Source organism: Bufo gargarizans, chromosome 6 (genome assembly GCF_014858855.1).
Source record: "Bufo gargarizans isolate SCDJY-AF-19 chromosome 6, ASM1485885v1, whole genome shotgun sequence".
Lineage (NCBI taxonomy): Eukaryota > Metazoa > Chordata > Amphibia > Anura > Bufonidae > Bufo > Bufo gargarizans.
The window spans coordinates 109,033,087-109,053,328 of NC_058085.1; the positions used below are offsets into that span (position 1 = coordinate 109,033,087).

General features: G+C 42.3%; 1 protein-coding gene across 6 annotated transcripts in view; it reads right to left on the minus strand.

Annotated features, from left to right (window-relative positions):
• Positions 1-20,242, minus strand: part of ATP6V0A1 (ATPase H+ transporting V0 subunit a1) — a 112,900-nt gene that overhangs the window by 66,027 nt on the left and 26,631 nt on the right. For all 6 annotated transcript variants that reach the window (XM_044296853.1, XM_044296849.1, XM_044296852.1 and 3 more), the window contains exons 3-5: positions 11,157-11,235; positions 10,075-10,172; positions 8,404-8,532 (exon numbers count right to left, since the gene is read on the minus strand). In XM_044296853.1, the coding sequence (XP_044152788.1) occupies positions 8,404-8,532; positions 10,075-10,172; positions 11,157-11,235 (306 nt within the window). The remainder of the gene's footprint in view (positions 1-8,403; positions 8,533-10,074; positions 10,173-11,156; positions 11,236-20,242) is intronic.

A 20,242-nucleotide genomic window follows, 5' to 3' on the forward strand; every position in this document is an offset into this window, starting at 1 on the left:
TCAGGGAACGAACTGCGCATGTGCTAGATCGCGCATCACGAGATTACGGCGCTCTAGCTTTGTGACGTTGGGGAGCAAGGAGGAGATTCGGAGGATGCGGGGTTTAGAGTCAGAGAACGCAGGACTCATCTCTCAAGCATGGAGGAGACAGGACCCATATATGCATCTTTGGATATCTATAAAATCGTTGTTTTTTACACAATAAAAGCACACACAGAGCTATGGGGACTGGATATTGCGGATGTGCTAGCGGCAATCTAGCAGCCCATGTTCTCTTTACCCAAAATCCAGATGACAGGTTCCCTTTAAGAGCTGGAAATGAAAATGCAGCAATGACAAGCAAATCAAAAAGGTGGAAAACTAGAAAGTGAATGTTAGTAGGAAGACAATGCAAGAAGAGCTAGATACACAGATAGAAAGCAAGGCTCGGCATATGGAGAGCAAGAACTGGTGGAGAATATGGGCAGTGGGCAGGAAACAATAGAGAGTGAGATGGTGTGCACACATTACAATATAGACTACTCTTCATTAAAGCCCCCAGAATACTCAGACAGTTTAGTTTTTGTCTAATTCAGGCACTAAGAAACATTTTGTAGACAAGAGGCCTCACCGCTACATTTACAAGCTTCTGACATGATTTTCTCTATCGTTTTCAGGTGCCTGTCATTGCTTAAGGGCTTGTGTGGTTCACTGTATGCATTGGGAGTGCTTTTTGTGCCTCTATTAAAGGGGACGACTTCACTCATGACCTCAGCAGAGGTCATCAATATATGATCTGGGAGGATCCAGCACCCGAAACCTGTGCCGATCAGCTGAGCTCTGGGGAGCGCTGTGGCCTTACAGCTCACCAGGCACAGCACCATACATTGTATAGTGGCTGTACTTGGTATTGCAGCCCAGGCCCATTCAGTTGAAGGGGACTGAGCTGCAACTAGGCCACGTGACTGATAAATGTGACATCACTGGCCTGGAGTTGGTGGGGCTCACAGAGCCCTGAGGTCTCTTCATACAGTTGATCAGCGAGTGTGCCGGGTGTCGGACCTCCACCGATCAGATATTGATGAATTTTCCTGAGGACAGGACATCAATGTATGAATTTCTGAAAATCCCTTTGAATGGATGCCTATGCCTCCATTACACTGATGGACTCCAAAAAGTGTTTAGTCTCCGATCAGTGACATGTGTAGAGTTTTCACATGGAATCGCACAGCAGACTGCATTATTCCATGCAGAAGCGTCCAGCAATAAAATCTATACCAGACAGTATATGTTTTTTTTTTTTTTTTAAACAAGGGCATCTATGTGGGATAGATGCCGCTCAGTGGCATCTGCTTTATGTGTACAGCGGGAGATTTTCTGGAGCATACAGTAAACAGACACAAAAGACGCAGTCTGAGAAGAGCCTTATAATATGAAGCGAAAGAAATAAATCATTGCAGTTTTGACATTATTATTGGGGATCAAAACTGCAGCGGATCAGGCCATTCACTGATGGAAGTGAAAAAGAGAATGAAAAAGCAAAGCCTGGAAGATGAGAAGCATGAATAAGGAATACTAGAAGACAAACATGGAAGAGGATTCTTTACGGTAAGAGCAGTGAGACTATGGAACTCTCTGCCTGAGGAGGCGGTGATGGTGAACTCACTAAAATAGTTCTAGAGGGCCCTGGATGTATTTTTGCAGTGTAATAATATTACAGGTTATATAGTTATTAGATTTCTAGAGAAGGGAAGGAATTCCCCCTCCCCCCCCTAAAATTAGGAAATGTTCTTCTACCTCACAGGTTTTTTTTGCCTTCCTCTTGATCAACTTGCAGGATGACAGGCTGAACTGGATGGACAAATGTCTTTTTTCAGCCTTACAAACTGTTATGTTATCATGAATGAGAGAAGCCATGTAGACAGAAGTAAGGAAGGAGAAAAGCTATGTAAGCAGGAGTGGGGATTGCGAGAAGCTGTGTAGTCGGGAATAAAGAAGCAGAGAAGCCATATAAGCGGGAGTCTGTGGAGAGTGAGTAGTTGTGCAAGTGTGAGCCAGGAAAGAGAGAAGCCATGTGAGAGTAAAGAAGAGCACAAATCACGTAAGCAGGACTAAGGTAGGGAAGAAGTCATGTAAGCAAGAGTCCAGAAGGTGGGAAGCCATGTCAACATGAGTCTAAAAAAAAAAAAAAAAAAAAAAAGGATGCAGCATAAGCAGGAGCCAGGAAAAGGGAGCGACAACAAAAGCAGGAGTCAGAAGAGGGAAAGTGCTGCATAAGCTGGAGTCAGGAGGGGAGAATTTCTGTAAGCGGGAGTCAAGAAGGGAAGCAGCAATTTAAAGGGAATGTGTCATCAGAAAATGACCTGCTGTTTAAATCACCTTTTTATGTTTAACCCCTTAAGGACACATGACGTATCGGTACGGCATGTTTCCCGAGTCCTTAAGGACACATGACGTACCGGTACGTCATGTGTTGTTCCGATCACTGCCGTGCGGCCGGCTGTGATCGGAACAAGGTGCCTGCTCAAATCATTGTGCAGGCACCTCGGCTAAATGCGCGGGGGGGTCCCGTGACCCCCCCATGTCCGCGATCGCAACAAACCGCAGGTCAATTCAGACCTGCGGTTTGTTGCGCTTTCTGCAGTTTCTGATCGCTGCGGTCCCTGACCGCGGCGATCAGAAACTTTAGTGTGGCGAAAATATATATTTATCACCCCCCCCTGCACCTCTGAATGATTTTAGCCCGGTGGGAGGTGCAGGGGGGGTGTTGCGGGCGGTGGGGGCGGTGCGGGAGGCGGGCGGTGCGGCAGGCGGGATCGCGATCCCCCGCCCGCCTCCTATTGTGTAATCGTTGGTGTACAGTGGGTATACCAGGGTGCCAGCACATTGCTGGCACCCTGGTATAAACGGCTGACATCGGTGATGCGATGTCAGCCGTTTAACCCTTTCCATACAGCGGTCCGTACGGACCGCTGTATGGAAAAAGTTAACAGTAAGAGGGAGCTCCCTCCCTCTCCGATCGGGGGGCTGCAGTGCATTTGCAGCCCCCCGATGGAGAGGGAGAGAGCCCCCAGACAGCCCCCCAGAGCCCCGTCCTTACCCTTCCCCGTCTGCACAGTTCTGACCATAACTGAGCAGACGGGGAAGGTTCCCATGGCAACAGGACGCCTGCTCAGGCGTCCTGCTGTCCATGGTGCTGAACAGATCTGTGCTGAAAGCATAGATCTGTTCAGTGTAAGTAAAATACAGTACAGAGCCCTATATAGAGTACAGTACTGCATTATACAGACATCAGACCCACGGGATCTTCAAGAACCAAGTGGGTCTGGGTCCAAAAAAAAGTGAAAAAAAGGTAAAAATCAAAAAACACATTTATCACTGATTAAAAATTAAAAAAATAAAATTCCCTACACATGTTTGGTATCGCCGCGTCCGTAACGACCTGATCTATAAAACGGTCATGTTACTTTACCCGAACGGTGAACGCCATAAAAATAAAAAATAAAAAACTATGATGAAATTGAAATTTTGTCCACCTTACTTCCCAAAAAAAGGTAATAAAAGTGATCAAAAAAGTCGCATGTACGCCAAAATTGTAACAATCAAACCGTCATCTCATCCCGAAAAAAATGAGACCCTACTTAAGATAATCGCCCAAAAACTGAAAAAACTATGGCTCTTAGACTATGGAAACACTAAAACATCATTTTTTTTGTTTCAAAAATGAAATCAGTGTAAAACTTACATAAATAAAAAAAAAGTATACATATTAGGTATCGCCGCGTCCGTATCGACCGGCTCTATAAAAATATCACATGACCTAACCCCTCAGGTGACCACCGTAAAAAAATAAAAATAAAAACGGTGTAAAAAAAGCCATTTTTTGTCATCTTACGTCACAAAAAGTGTAATAGCAAGCGATCAAAAAGTCATATGCACCCCAAAATAGTGCCAATCAAACCGTCATCTCATCCCGCAAAAAATGAGACCCTACTTAAGATAATCACCCAAAAACTGAAAAAACAATGGCTCTTAGACTATGGAGACACTAAAACATTTTTTTTGTTTTAAAAATGAAATCATTGTGTAAAACGTACATAAATAAAAAAAATTGTATACATATTAGGTATCGCCGCGTCCGTGACAACCTGCTCTATAAAATTACCACATGATCTAACCTGTCAGATGAATGTTGTAAATAAAAAAAATAAAAAACGCTGCCAAAAAAGCTATTTCTTGTTACCTTGCCGCACAAAAAGTGTAATATAGAGCAACCAAAAATCATATGTACCCTAAACTAGTACCAACAAAACTGCCACCCTATCCCGTAGTTTCTAAAATGGGGTCACTTTTTTGGAGTTTCTACTCTAGGGGTGCATCAGGGGGGCTTCAAATGGGACATGGTGTAAAAAAAAAAAAACTGTCCAGCAAAACCTGCCTTCCAAAAACCGTATGGCATTCCTTTCATTCTGCGCCCTGCCGTGTGCCCGTACAGCGGTTTACGACCACATATGGGGTGTTTCTGTAAACTACAGAATCAGGGCCATAAATAATGAGTTTTGTTTGGCTGTTAACCCTTGCTTTGTAACTGGAAAAAAAAAATTTAAATGGAAAATCTGCCAAAAAAGTGAAATTTTTAAATTGTATCTCTATTTTCCATTAAATCTTGTGCAACACCTAAAGGGTTAACAAAGTTTGTAAAATCCGTTTTGAATACCTTGAGGGGTGTAGTTTCTTAGATGGGGTCACTTTTATGGAGTTTATAATCTGGGGGTGCATCAGGGGGCTTCAAATGGGACTTGGTGTCAAAAAACCGGTCCATAAAAATCAGCCTTCCAAAAAACAAACGGCGCACCTTTCCCTCTACGCCCTGCTGTGTGGCCGTACAGTAGTTTACGGCCACATATGGGGTGTTTCTGTAAACAGCAGAGTCAGGGCAATAAAGATACAGTCTTGTTTGGCTGTTAACCCTTGCTTTGTTAGTGGAAAAAATGGGTTAAAATGGAAAATTAGGCAAAAAAATGAAATTCTCAAATTTCATCGCCATTTGCCAATAACTCTTGTGCAACACCTAAAGGGTTAACGACGTATGTAAAATCAGTTTTGAATACCTTGAGGGGTGTAGTTTCTTAGATGGGGTCACTTTTAGGGAGTTTCTCCTCTAGGGGTGCATCAGGGGGCTTCAAATGGGACATGGTGTAAATAAACCAGTCCATAAAAATCAGCCTTCCAAAAACCAAACGGCGCTCCTTTCACTCTACACCCCGCTGTGTGGCCGTACAGTAGTTTACGGCCACATATTGGGTGTTTCTGTAAACGGCAGAGTCAGGGCAATAAAGATACAGTCTTGTTTGGCTGTTAACCCTTGCTTTGTTAGTGGAAAAAATGGGTTAAAATGAAAAATTAGACAAAAAAATAAAATTCTCAAATTTCCTCCCCATTTGCCAATAACTCTTGTGCAACACCTAAAGGGTTAACAACGTATTCAAAATCAGTTTTGAATACCTTGAGGGGTGTAGTTTCTTAGATAGGGTCATTTTTGGGTGGTTTCTATTATGTAAGCCTCGCAAAGTGACTTGAGACCTGAACTGGTCCCTAAAAATTGAGTTTTTGTAAATTTCTGAAAAATTTCAAGATTTGCTTCTAAACTTCTAAGCCTTATAACATCCCCAAAAAATAAAATATCATTCCCAAAATAATTCAAACATGAAGTAGACATATGGGGAATGTAAAGTCATCCAAATTTTTGGGGGTATTACTATGTATTACAGAAGTAGAGAAACTGGAACTTTGAAATTTGCAAATTTTTCCAAATTTTTGTTAAATTTGATATTTTTTGGTGCAAAAAATATAATTTTTTTGACTTCATTTTACCAGTGTCATGAAGTACAATATGTGACGAAAAAACAATCTCAGAATGGCCTGGATAAGTCAAAGCGTTTTAAAGTTATCAGCACTTAAAGTGACTCTGGTCAGATTTGCAAAAAATGGCCTGGTCCTTAAGGTGAAATAGGACTGTGTCCTTAAGGGGTTAATATATTTGGAAAGAATTCTGGTTTATATTTTTAATTTTCCATTTATTTAAACAGAAAAGATAAAATCCTGCAGTTTTCACACTGGCCACCATGTCTAATAATAGGCACCACAGATCACATTACTGCATTACTCATTCTAATCCTGCCTGTAATGATATCACCTCTGTGTACAGATAAGACAGGATCCACCATTCACAATAGGGGATTGTCAAATCTTATCCATTCTTTCCTTGTACAATGACCTCTGCACAGGTCACAGAGCATGTCTAGAAAACTCTCCAAAGTCAATTGGGTTCCCTCCTGTCCATTGTCTCTATGGGCCATGGGGCTGCAATTCTAATGCTGTGTAAATATTGTTATGAACAGCTCAGGCAAGATGGCAGCCCCCATAATAAGGTTTAGGAAATAGAATTTAAAAAATCTACAATCAGAAAATAAAAACAGATTAGAAAAAAAAGAATATGTGCTACTATCTGATTTTAACTGGCAGATAATATTTTTTGTGAAACACATTTCCTCTAAGTGGGGGTAGGGAAGCAGAAAGACATTGTAAAACATTATAAGCAAGTGGCACAAATGGGAGTAAAGGTGTAAGCAGAATGCAAATGGTAAGCAAGGAGCAGGGAAGGGGTCAGACAAGCAGTGTAAGCAGGCAAGAGAACAGTGCAAACTGTAAATTGTCAACACAAAGGAAAAAAATTAAAAGGAAAGAGATAGCAGAAGAATGACAAACAGTGACTGAATATGAAAGATCTCTGTGGGAGAGAAATTATACAGCCGCCAGGAGACAATAAAGCAGCAATAAAAGGAATGGAATGCACAGGCAGGCAAAGAAAGCAGCAGACATAATGAGGGTGTATTTTAGGAGCAGGAGAACGGAAAGGACGGAGAAGGCACATAACTGAGCCAAACGGAGCCCTTAGGACCCCATAGACTATAATGGAGTCCGTTATGTTTCCGCTCAGACGATGATTTTGAAGCGGAGACAAAAGTCCTGCATGCACAACTTTTGTCTCCGCTCCAAAATCATCTTCTGAGCGGAAAGCTAACAGACCCCATTATAGTCTATGGGGTCCTTAGGCTCCGCTTGCTCAGTTATGTGCCAAATCCGTTCTTTCCCTTCTCCTACTCCTAAACGGAGCAGGAGAACGGAAAGGCCAAACGGTGATGTGAACGAAGCCTAACTGGAAAGACAGTAGCAGAAACTTATATTCCAGCACAGCAGATTACAGAGAACCAAATTGTATCCAGCACCCTATATTTCACCTTCTGTAAATATAATCTCACACAATTTAGGGCTTAGGTCTCGTTCAGACTTCAGTGAATCACGGAGGTATACTGTCCCTTTTTTCTACGGACTGCAATGTACCGATTGACTTAATGCATTTGTTCATCCACACATCAGCAATTTAGCACTAACTGTGGGTCATTAAAAAAAAAAATCACAGAGACATGAACTACTTTGGTCCATGATGCGGACCAAACATGCTCACTGAAGTCTATGGGTCTGTGAAAAACCACCGACTTAACAGAGATGGCACCTTGTTTTGCACAGACCATGGCTAGGGCATGTTCTGGAAATTAATTTTCAGCTGAGCAGCATCTGTGGAATACATAACAAACGGAGGGCAAGAAATGGACACATGGACCAAACACTGACTCTTCACGGATATCTTCACAGATCAAAAAGGGACTAATTTTCCATGAACATCAAATGGACACACAAATGTGAACGAGGTCTTATTTACATGATTGCGCCCGCTTTGCAGGAGTAAAAACTTGGGACTGTTTTACATCCCCAAAAGTCTAAAGTTCAGGATGTGTGTCCGATTTTTTTTCTCTCACTGTGGTTGACCCATTTTTTTAGGGTCTGTTCAAAATGGCAACTTTTTTCACTAAATTGCTATTATTTTTCTATGCAATGGATCAATAAAAATGGACCACGCATAGATGGCATCTGTGTGAAGCCTTGGGATTTCATGGACCTATCGATTAGAATGGGCAGGTTCTGTCAGCAAAAAAAAGAGACCAAAGAAGACCATGCCTCTGCTCCCTTGCTGAAGACTAATGACAACTAAAAACACATGTAGAATTCAATGGATCTGTGTGCGGCCTGAGAAAAGTATGGACAGCACACGAACGTGAATCCCTGTCATCCTCAGTGTATAACATCATAAAAATGAATGACACAATCAGTCTGTCCGGTGCGTGATCACTAACAAGGTTAGTTGAAACCCTCTACTGTGGGAGACATTACTGCAGGGCCAATTCAAGAGCACAAAACTTAATAACCCAGTATTATCTGAGGGAGATGAAATCTCTCAATTCACAAACCCATCTTTGTGTAATTAGAGCAATTTCTGAAATCAGAAGACAAAGAAACGCTGACCTCATCAAAAAATTGCTGGGTTTTGCGCAGGATATATTTTAATTCTGTCAGCTCCAGAAAGTTCCTCTTTAAAGCTTCCTGGTTGGTGTTAATCTCTTTCAATTCATTCTCAATCTTCTCAAAATTGGCCTGTTAGTAAGAGATATTACATAATTAGAGCAACAAGAGACAAGAATAGAGATATTGCTAAACTTTCAATAGGCTAGTAAATAGTCAGTTGTAGAGATTTAAGCCAGCCATACACATTCAGTAGCTGTCAGCCGAATGATCGCTGGGCCCACAGCTATCTCTCCCTCATATACACTCACCTAAAGAATTATTAGGAACACCATACTAATACGGTGTTGGACCCCCTTTTGCCTTCAGAACTGCCTTAATTCTAGGTGGCATTGATTCAACAAGGTGCTGATAGTATTCTTTAGAAATGTTGGCCCATATTGATAGGATAGCATCTTGCAGTTGATGGAGATTTGAGGGATGCACATCCAGGGCACGAAGCTCCCGTTCCACCACATCCCAAAGATGCTCTATTGGGTTGAGATCTGGTGACTGTGGGGGCCATTTTAGTACAGGGAACTCATTGTCATGTTCAAGAAACCAATTTGAAATGATTTGAGCTTTGTGACATGGTGCATTATCCTGCTGGAAGTAGCCATCAGAGGATGGGTACCTGGTGGTCATGAAGGGATGGACATGGTCAGAAACAATGCTCAGGTAGCCCGTGGCATTTAAACGATGGCCAATTGGCACTAAGGGACCTAAAGTGTGCCCAGAAAACATCCCCCACACCATTACACCACAGTGGTAACAAGGCATGATGGATACATGTTCTCATTCTGTTTACGCCAAATTCGGACTCCATTTGAATGTCTCAACAGAAATCAAGACTCTTTACACCAGGCGACATTTTTCCAGTATTCAACAGTCCAATTTTGGTGAGCTCGTGCAAATTGTAGCCTCTTTTTCCTATTTGTAGGGGAGATGAGTGGTACCCAGTGGGGTCTTCTGCTGTTGTAGCCTACCTTTCTTTCCCATTCTGACATTCAGTTTGGAGTTCAGGAGATTGTCTTGACCAGGACCACAACCCTACATGCATTGAAGCAACTGCCATGTGATTGGTTGACTAGATAATCGCATTAGTGAGAAATAGAACAGGTGTTCCTAATAATTCTTTAGGTGAGTGTACATACATGTTTGGCGGCTCGGTGCCATCACTTCTACACACCACTGGTAGCTTATTATGGTTTGTGAAATTTAAAGGGAAACTGTCAAGTTATACATGCACCCAGTCCAGTTGACAATCCTACTCAGTGAATCTTTTGCTGCAAAACTATATATCAATTGACTCGTCTCCTGCTCTACAGCATGTTCCCTGCAAATCAGACACCATCTTCAACATGACAGGTTCCTTTAATTATCCAACGGCTTTGAAATCCACGCCTGCACTGATTTTTCGCACTTTGGCACATGTGCGGAGCGGCCCTCACTCCTGATCCAGACTCTATGAACCTCTAAGTGATTTTGGAGCCAATAGACTCCCCCTAAGTAAATGGTTGCACTTTCCAATACTGTCTATTATAACAGATCCTATCTTTATTGCATCTTCAATACAGGGGGCAACGCTCAAGAAGAATGGATGGATTAAGGAAGAATGAATAAATAGCAGCTTACCTCCAGGTCAATCATGTCCCTGGGAAAGGGAACTTCGGGGTTCTCCCCTGTGTCAAGAATTGGGATACTTGCTTTTTTAATCTCCTTCTCCACAAATCCTGCAAGTAAAAGAACAGCGCATTTGCTTTTAAAAGACTCCATGTAGAGTTTTAAGACAAGAATAAGGTAGTCATGTAAAAACATTATTGACAAGAACATGTCAAACTTCCACTGAGCTTTTTTTTTGTTAGTAGATCTTGTTGGATTTCATAAATGCAATCAAAGGTTAGAACTAACTCTGGCAGCATTAGGCTACTTTCATACTCGCGTTTGGTGTAAATCCGTCATGGATCTGCACAAACGCATCCATTCAGATAATACAACCACATGGATCCGTTTTTATTATCCTTAACATAGCCAAAACGGGGACGGATGCGTTTTCTATTGTGTCAGTGAAAACTAATCCGTCCCCATTGACTTACATTGTGTATCAGGACGGATCCGTTTGGCTCAGTCTGGTCAGACGGACACCAAAACGCTGCAAGCCTCAAAAGCGGAACAGAGCAAAACTGATGCATTCAGAGAGGATCCTTTTCCATTCAGAATGCATTAGAGCAAAACTGATCCAGTTTTGGACCGCTTGTGAGATCCCTGAACGGATCTTACAAAACCAAAACCAAAACGCCAGTGTGAAAGTAGCCTAAGGGAACCCAGCATTTTCATGATGCCAAGGATCTTTAGAAAATATATATGGCTTTATTGCTGCAAAAAAATCCTCAAATGACAGTATTTGTCAAAGAGGTCTATAGCGGTGTTATCTGAACCTGTGCCTTTCTAGTGGCCATAGTAATTTGATGCATGTGTATGTAGATGATACAACGGCAGATGCTGGGAAAAAGAAGGATCGGGCCTGTTTGATTCCAATATATCCAATGATCTTTTTGTCAAGATAGGTAATCCGCTACCAGTAGTGTCTAGCAGTGGCTTCCCTTCTTTGGAAGCAATGTACGGCCGTCTTCAAAAAAATGCTCATCATGCTCAATCAAATCAAGGAGGCACCCAGGAAGAAAAAAAAAAAAAAAAAAAAAGAAGAATAAACATACGCAGTTTACGGTCCATCTCCTCACATCTTCTGACCTCATTGACAAACTTTCTTTGGAAAACATTAATATCAGGATTTAACTGGAAAAAAACAAAAAAAATAATAATTAGAGATTGAGGGATGCAAATAGTGATATACATACACTGTGTAGATATACACTATGGTGGTCATTCACTAACCAGAAATATGCCCATATTGGGTGTATTTCTGGCGAAGATTGCGACTTTTTCCCGCTCACGCCAAGTCTAAAAAAGGGGGGGCGTGGAAGGGGACGGGACTGCTAGCGGAGTTCTGGCTTCTAAAACGTTGGTCTTAATAAATGACCCCCTTATATATCTAGAACACTTCTACTCTTATTCTCTTTGAAAACAATGGAAATCTGAACTCCAGTCACTCCACTAATGGGAGTTCAGAGCACTGTACTCGGCTATCTCCGTAACTCCCATAGAAATGAACGGAGCGACTGCGCACATGTGCGACTGACCACTCCGGTCATTTTAGGGGAGCAGGAGGTGCAGGACCCGCTGAGGGTCCCAGTGGTAGGGTCACTAACAATCTGATAATTATCCCATATCCTGTGAATAGAGGATAACGTTTACTTAAGGGCTGTTTCACACGAGCGAGTCCATTGCGGGAATCCCGCTCCGTGTGCGAGTTTGATCCTCCGCTCTGGACTTGCAGGAGCGCACGGAATTATCATGATTTATAATGCTATGTGCCTCTGCATGACCTTATTTCTACAAAATCATACTGACAGCTTTATGTCACTATGATTCTGTGGAAAAAAGGCCATGCAGAGACACACAGCATTATAAATCATGATAATTCCGTGTGCTCCTGCAAGTCCAGAGGGACACTCACACACTGAGCGCGATTCCCGCAATGGACTTGTGTGAAACAGCCCTAATGGAATACCCATTTAAACACTGTGAATCCCTTCTTAAAGGGGTATTCCAGGATTTTAAAATTGAAACATCTGCATTCAGTCATTAACACTCTAAAGACTGGCCAATTTTAGTTTTTTCCTCTCTGTCTCTCAAGACCCATAACTTTTTTGTTCACATAACCAGGACAAGTTGTACTCTTAGACTGGGGTCACACGGGCGTCACGTTTCGGCATGGTTATAAGGGAAAATAGCATTCTTTAATACAGAATGCTTAGTACAAAGTCAATTGAGGGTTAAAAAAATAATAATTTAACTCACCTCCTCCAATTGATCGCAGCAGCTGCTGGTCTCCTGTTCTTTCTTCAGGTCCTGTCAAAGGACCTGTGGTGACGTAACTGAGCTCATCACATGGTCCATCACCACGGTGATGGACCATGTGATGTGACGTCACCACAGGTCTTTTAGCCAGCAGCTCATGATTAAAGTAGTAAGAAGAGATCAGCAACTACGCGATCAAGAGGAGGAGGGGAGTTAATTTTTATTTATTTTTTTAACCCTCAATTGACCTTCTACTAAGCATTCTGTATAAAAGAAAGCAATTTTTTTTTCCCTTATAACCATGTTATAAGGGAAAATAATACAGTGAATAGACTGTCATCTTAGCAACCATGCGTGAGAATCGCACCGCACCCGCACTTGCTTGCGATTTTCACGCTGCCCCATTCACTTCTATAGGGCTTGCGTTGCCTGATAAACGCACAATATAGAGTGATGCGTGAGAAATCACCGCTCATGTGCACAGCCCCATAGAAGTGAATGGGTCCGGATTCAGTGCGGGTGCAATGTGTTCACCTCACGCATTGCACCCCGCAAGTAAATCTCACCCATGTGAACTCAGCCTTAAGTGGCACCATTTAATTAACCCCTTCAACCCCGGGACTGTTTTCACCTTCCTGCCCAGGACATTTTTTGCAAATCTGACATGTGTCACTTTATGTGATAATAGCTTTGGAACACTTTTACTTATCCAAGCCATTCGGAGACTGTTTTCTCTCGTGACACATTGCACTTCATGATAGTCATAAATTTGAGTCAATATATTTCACCTTTATTTGTGGAAAAATAAATATAATGTCTACTTCATTTTTATAATGAAATTTTATTTTTTGGGGACGTTAGAAGGCTTAGAAGTTTGGAAGCAAATCTTGACATTTTTCGAAAAATTTTCGAAACCCACTTTTTAACCTCTTAAGGACATAGGGCGTACAGGTACGCCCTTGTGCCCTGGTACTTAAGGACACAGGGCGTACATGTACGCCCTGTGTATTTCTGATCACTGCCGTGCGGCTGGCAGTGATCGGAACGCGGTGCCTGCTCAAATCATTGAGCAGGCACCTAGGCTAAATGCGCGGGGGGGTCCCGTGACCCCCCCATGTCGGCGATCGCGGCAAACCGCAGGTCAATTCAGACCTGCGGTTTGCTGCGATTTCTGCAGTTTCTGATCCCCGCGGTCAGAAACTTTAGGATTCCAAAAATGTTGCTGCATCCCTCCCCCCTGCACCCCTGAGTTATTTGAGCACGGTGGGAGGTGCAGGGGGAGGGTTGCGGGCGGTGCGGGCAGTGCGGTAGGCGGGATCGCGATCCCCCGCCCGCCTCCCCTTGAATAATCGTTGGTTTCTAGTGGGTATACCAGGGTGCCAGCACATTGCTGGCACCCTGGTATAAACGGCTGACATCGGTGATGCGATGTCAGCCGTTTAACCCTTTCCATACCGCGGTCCGTACGGACCGCTGTATGGAAAAGGTTAACAGCGCAGGGAGCTCCCTCCCTCTCCCATCGGGGGGCTGCTGTGCCTTTGCAGCCCCCCGAATGGAGAGGGAGAGAGCTCCCAGGCAGCCCCCCCAGAGCCCCGTCCTTACCCTTCCCCGTCTGCGCAGTTCTGACCATAACTGAGCAGACGGGGAAGGTTCCCATGGCAACAGGACGCCTTCTCAGGCATCCTGCTGTCCATGGTGCTGAACAGATCTGTGCTGAAAGGCATAGATCTGTTCAGACAAAGTGTAAAATACAGTAAAGTACTTTATATTGTACTGTATTATACAGACATCAGACCCACTGGATCTTCAAGAACCAAGTGGGTCTGGGTCAAAAAGAAAGTGAAAAAAAGTGAAAATAAAGTAAAAAATCAAAAAACACATTTATCACTGATTAAAAATAAAAAAAATTAAATTCCCTACACATGTTTGGTATCGCCGCGTCCGTAACGACCTGATCTATAAAACGGTCATGTTACTTTACCCAAACGGTGAACGCCATAAAAATAAAAAATTAAAAACTATGATGAAATTGAAATTTTGCCCACCTTACTTCCCAAAAAAGTTAATAAAAGTGATCAAAAAAGTTGTATGTACTCCAAAATTGTTACAATCAAACCGTCATCTCATCCCGCAAAAATCATACCCTACCCAAGATAATCGCCCCAAAACTGAAAAAACTATGGCTCTTAGACTATGGAAACACTAAAACATGATTTTTTTTGTTTCAAAAATGAAATCATTGTGTAAAACTTACATAAATAAAAAAAAGTATACATATTAGGTATCGCCGCGTCTGTATCGACCGGCTCTATAAAAATATCACATGACCTAACCCCTCAGGTGACCACCGTAAAAAAAAAAAAAAAAAAAAAAAAAACGGTGTAAAAAAAGCTATTTTTTGTCATCTTACTTCACAAAAAGTGTAACAGCAAGCGATCAAAAAGTCATATGCACCCCAAAATAGTGCCAATAAAACCGTAATCTCATCCCGCAAAAAATGAGACCCTACTTGAGATAATCGCCCACAAACTGAAAAAACTATGGCTCTTAGACTATGGAGACACTAAAACTTTTTTTTGTTTTAAAAATTAATTCATTGTGTAAAACTTACATAAATAAAAAAAATTGTATACATATTAGGTATCGCCGCGTCCGTGACAACCTGCTCTATAAAATTACCACATGATCTAACCTGTCAGATGAATGTTGTAAATAACAAAAAAAAAAAAACTGTGCCAAAAAAGCTATTTCTTGTTACCTTGCCGCACAAAAAGTGTAATATAGAGCAACCAAAAATCATATGTACCCTAAACTAGTACCAACAAAACTGCCACCTTATCCCGTAGTTTCTAAAATGGGGTCACTTTTTTGGAGTTTCTACTCTAGGGGTGCATCAGGGGGGCTTCAAATGGGACATGGTGTCAATAAAACCAGTCCAGCAAAATCTGCCTTCCAAAAAACGTATGGCATTCCTTTCCTTCTGCGCCCTGCCGTGTGCCCGTACAGCAGTTTACGACCACATATGGGGTGTTTCTGTAAACTACAGAATCAGGGCCATAAATAATGAGTTTTGTTTTGCTGTTAACCCTTGCTTTGTAACTGGAAAAAAAATATTAAAATGGAAAATCTGCCAAAAAAGTGAAATTTTGAAATTGTATCTCTATTTTCCATTAAATCTTGTGCAACACCTAAAGGGTTAACAAACTTTGTAACTTCAGTTTTGAATACCTTGAGGGGTGTAGTTTCTTAGATGGGGTCACTTTTATGGAGTTTCTACTCTAGGGTTGCATCAGGGGGGCTTCAAATGGGACATGGTGTCAAAAAAAACTGTCCAGCAAAACCTGCCTTCCAAAAACCATATGGCGCACCTTTCACTCTACGCCCCGCTGTGTGGCCGTACAGTAGTTTACGGCCACATATGGGGTGTTTCTGTAAACTGCAGAGTCAGGGCAATAAAGATACAGTCTTGTTTGGCTGTTAACCCTTGCTTTGTTAGTGGAAAAAATGGGTTAAAATGGAAAATTAGCCAAAAAAATGAAATTCTCAAATTTCATCCCCATTTGCCAATAACTCTTGTGCAACACCTAAAGGGTTAACGAAGTTTGTAAAATCAGTTTTGAATACCTTGAGGGGTGTAGTTTATAGAATGGGGTCATTTTTGGGTGATTTCTATTATGTAAGCCTCGCAAAGTGACTTCAGAGCTGTAGTGGTCCCTAAAAATTTGGTTTTTGTAAATTTCTGAAAAATTTCAAGATTTGCTTCTAAACTTCTAAGCCTTGTAACATCCCCAAAAAATAAAATATCATTCCCAAAATAATTCAAACATGAAGTAGACATATGGGGAATGTAAAGGCATCACAATTTTAGGGGTATTACTATGTATTACAGAAGTAGAGAAACTGAAACTTTGAAATTTCCAAATTTTTCCAAATTTTTGTTAAATTAGGTATTTTTTGGTGCAAAAAAAAATATTTTTTTTTACTTCATTTTACCAGTGTCATGAAGTACAATATGTGACAAAAAAACAATCTCAGAACGGCCTGGATAAGTCAAAGCGTTTTAAAGTTATCAGCACTTAAAGTGACTCTGGTCAGATTTGCAAAAAATGGCCTGGTCCTAAGGTGTAAAAAGGCTGTGTCCTTAAGGGGTTAAAGGAAAAATTCAGGTCTGAAGTCACTATGTGAGGCTTACATAATAGAACCCACCCAAAAATGACCCCATTTTAGAAACTACACCCCTCAAGGTATACGAACTTTGTTAACCCTTTAGGTGTTCCACAAGAATTAATGGAGATGAAATTTCAGAATTTAGCTTTTTGGGCATTTTAATCCATTTTTTCCAGTAGCAAAGCAAGGGTTAACAGCCAAATAAAACTCAATTATTTATTACCCTGATTCTGCGGTTTACAGAAACACCCCACATGTGATCGTAAACTGCTGTATGGGCACACGGCAGGGCACAGTAGGAAAGGAACGTCATATGGTTTTTGGAAGGCAGGATTTAGCTGAACTGGTTTTTAGATGCCATGTCCCATTTGAAGCCCCCCTGATGCATCCCTACAGTAGAAACTCGAAAAAGTGACCACATTTTGGAAACTACGGGATAAGATGCCAGTTTTATTGGTACTATTTTGGGGTACATATGATTTTTTATTGCTCTAGATTAAAATGGATGTTCTGGCATTGTTTTTATTTTAAATTTTTTAACAACATTTATCTGACAGGTTAGATCATGCGCTAGTTTTATAGAACAGGTTATTACGGACGCAATGATATCAAATAGGTCTACTTTCTATGAGGTTTGTTTCAGTTTTACATAATAAAGCATTTTTGAAAACAAAAATGTGGTTTTTGTATCTCTATTTTCTGAACGCCCTATTTTTTTTATTTTTCTACCGATCGGTTTGTGCAGGGGCTCGTTTTTTGCAAGAAGAGTTGATGTTTTTATTGGTACCATTTTTGAGTACATTTGATTTTTTGATCATTCATTATTACACTTTACGGGGCAAGTTGCCCAGAAAATTTGTTGTTTTGGCAGCAGTTTTATTTATTTAATTTTTACAGCATTTCTACAACGTTTACCTGAGGGATTAGGTCATGTGACTTTTTTATAGAGCAGATTGTTATGGACGTGGCAATACCTAATATGTCTTTTTCTTAGTTAAGTTTTACACAATAATAGCATTTTTGAAACCGAAATAATGATATTTTAGTCCAACAAACTTGAAAAAGTCCAGCTTCAATTGCCAAAGTAAAAAATATCTTTATTTCAGCGACTTTGTTAAAATAATTGCACACAGGAAAAACTGGTTATGCGTTTCGGACCATTTTAGTGTGGGTCCTTCTTCAAGACAATACAAAACTTAACTAACCATTCGCTATGAGAAAGATGATAATTACTCTTACCGGTAATTGGATTTTCCGTATAGCCTCCACAACGGCACTTCAGCAGGAGGGAACCCCGCCCCCAGGGACAGGAAACGACGTAGAAAGCAGAAGAATAAATGCCTCCTCCCCATTACCTTCTCCAGTAAGTACCAAAGGAACCAGGATGATGCTGAAGAAGTAACCTTTTATTTGTAGGGAGATATAAATCAAGTTATAATAGACAAAGTATGTAAGAAAATAATGGGTGGGAAAAAACCCAGTGCCGTTGTGGAGGCTATACGGAAAATCCAATTACCGGTAAGAGTAATTATCATCTTTTCCGTACGCCTCCCACAACGGCACTTCAGCAGGAGGAATAACAAAGGAATCCATTAGGGGGGGACTGCCGCAGACAGGACTTTACGTCCAAACGACAAATCCGAGTTGGACTGAACGTCCAACCTATAATGGTTAAAAAAGGTGGAAGGACTAGCCCATGTAGCGGCCTGGCAGATCTGTGACAAGGAGGCGGAGGCAGATTCTGCCCAGGAGGTGGAGATTGCTCTGGTTGAATGGGCCTTAAGGCCCCCTGGAGGAGTAAGACCCTTAACTGTATAGGCCATTGCAATGGTCATTCTTATCCAACGGGCTATAGTACTTTTTGAAGCTGCGTGCCCCCTATTTTGGCCTGCATACTGGACCAGAAGACGGTCGGATTTTCGAAGTCCTTTGGTGGCTTCCAGGTAGCCCAGAATACATCTTCGTACATCTAGATGGTGAAAGCGTCTTTCCCTTGAAGACCTAGCCCCTGCGCAGAAGGAAGGTAAGGAGATCTCCTGTTGGCAGTGGAATTTAGAAAAAACTTTCGGTAAGAAAGAGGGCTCATGTCTCAGTACAATCCTATCATCAAGGATGGTTAGATATGGAGGCCTGCATGATAGAGCGTGGATCTCCCCCACCCTTCTGGCTGAAGTGATAGCTATGAGAAAAGCGGACTTAAAGGATAGCAAACTGAGGGGGATTGACTCAAGAGGTTCAAAGGGATGGTCCATAAGGACAGAAAGGACCAAATTAAGGTCCCAAGGCGGAACCGTGGATCTAATAACCGGGTGAAGTCTGCTGGCTCCCTTTATGAACCTCTTGACCACCTCCAAATCCGCTAGTCTCATATCCAGGAAGGCACTAAGGGCTGAAATTTGGACTTTAATAGTACTGACACGAAGACCTTTTCCCAGCCCTTTCTGAAGGAAGTCCAGGATTACCCTCATATCTGGGGGAAGAGTGGGATTCCAGGATTCCTTGGCAAAAGAAAGGAAGGCTTTCCAAGTTCTCCAGTAGATGTTGGAAGTTACTTGTTTTCTGCTAGAGAGCAATGTGGAAATCACTGCATCCGAGAAGCCCTTGGACTTCAAAATGGAGCGCTCAAATTCCAAGCTGTCAATTTTAGTTGGCTGACTGCCGGATGCCAGGCTGGGCCCTGATGGAGAAGGTCTGGAGACAGAGGAAGGGTCCAGAAGTCCCCCTTGGAGAGGTTCAGAAGGAGGGAGAACCAGGGCCTTTTGGGCCAGTATGGAGCCACTAGGATGACATGGGCTCGTTCCTCTATTATCTTTGCCAGAACCTTTGGTATCAGCTGGAAAGGAGGGAACGCATATAGCAGCCCCAAAGGCCATGGACCCGCTAAGGCATCCACTCTCACCGGATGGTCCCTCGCCGAAAGGGAATAGAAAAGGTCCACCTGTTTGTTCTTCTGGGAAGCGAAGAGGTCTAGTCTTGGGACTCCCCATCTGCTGCAGATGTTCTGGAACACTGCTCTTTTGAGGCTCCATTCCCCTGGCCAAATTCTCTTCCTGCTCAGGAAGTCCGCTAGCGTGTGCTCGTCCCCCTTTAGATGGACCGCGGTTATGGACTGAATGTTTGCCTCTGCCCAAGGAAAAGATCTGAGATGCTATCCGACAAAGGGAACTGCTTCTTGTGCCCCCCTGCTTGTTGAGATATACCACTGTGGTGGAGTTGTCGGAGAGGACTTTTACATTTTGTCCGCGGATGATTGGAGCCAGGGATTTTAGGGCCAGAAATACAGTCAGAAGTTCTTTGGCGTTTGAAGAAAGGGGAAGGGTCTCTGCGTCCCAGGATCCCTGCAACAACTGACCCTGACAATGGGCTCCCCAGCCTCCCCCGCTTGCGTCTGTTGTTACTACAATTTGATTGAAGAGTCTCCAAGGGACCCCCTTGACCAGGTTTCTCTCGTTCAGCCACCACTGCAAGGAGAGCCTGACCCCTGGAGGTAGGGTAACTCTTTCTTCTAGGGAGAAGACGCTTTTGTTCCATTTCTTTAGTAGGAATTCCTGAAGAGGCCTCCCGTGAGCCTGGGCCCATCTCACCGCAGGAATCGTTGATGTCATGAGTCCCAGAATCTTCATAATCCTCCGGAACGTGACTTTCGTCTGGCTTGAAAAGACCGAAATTCTTAACCTGATGTCCTGGACTTTTTGTTCTGGAAGAAAAGAGGTCA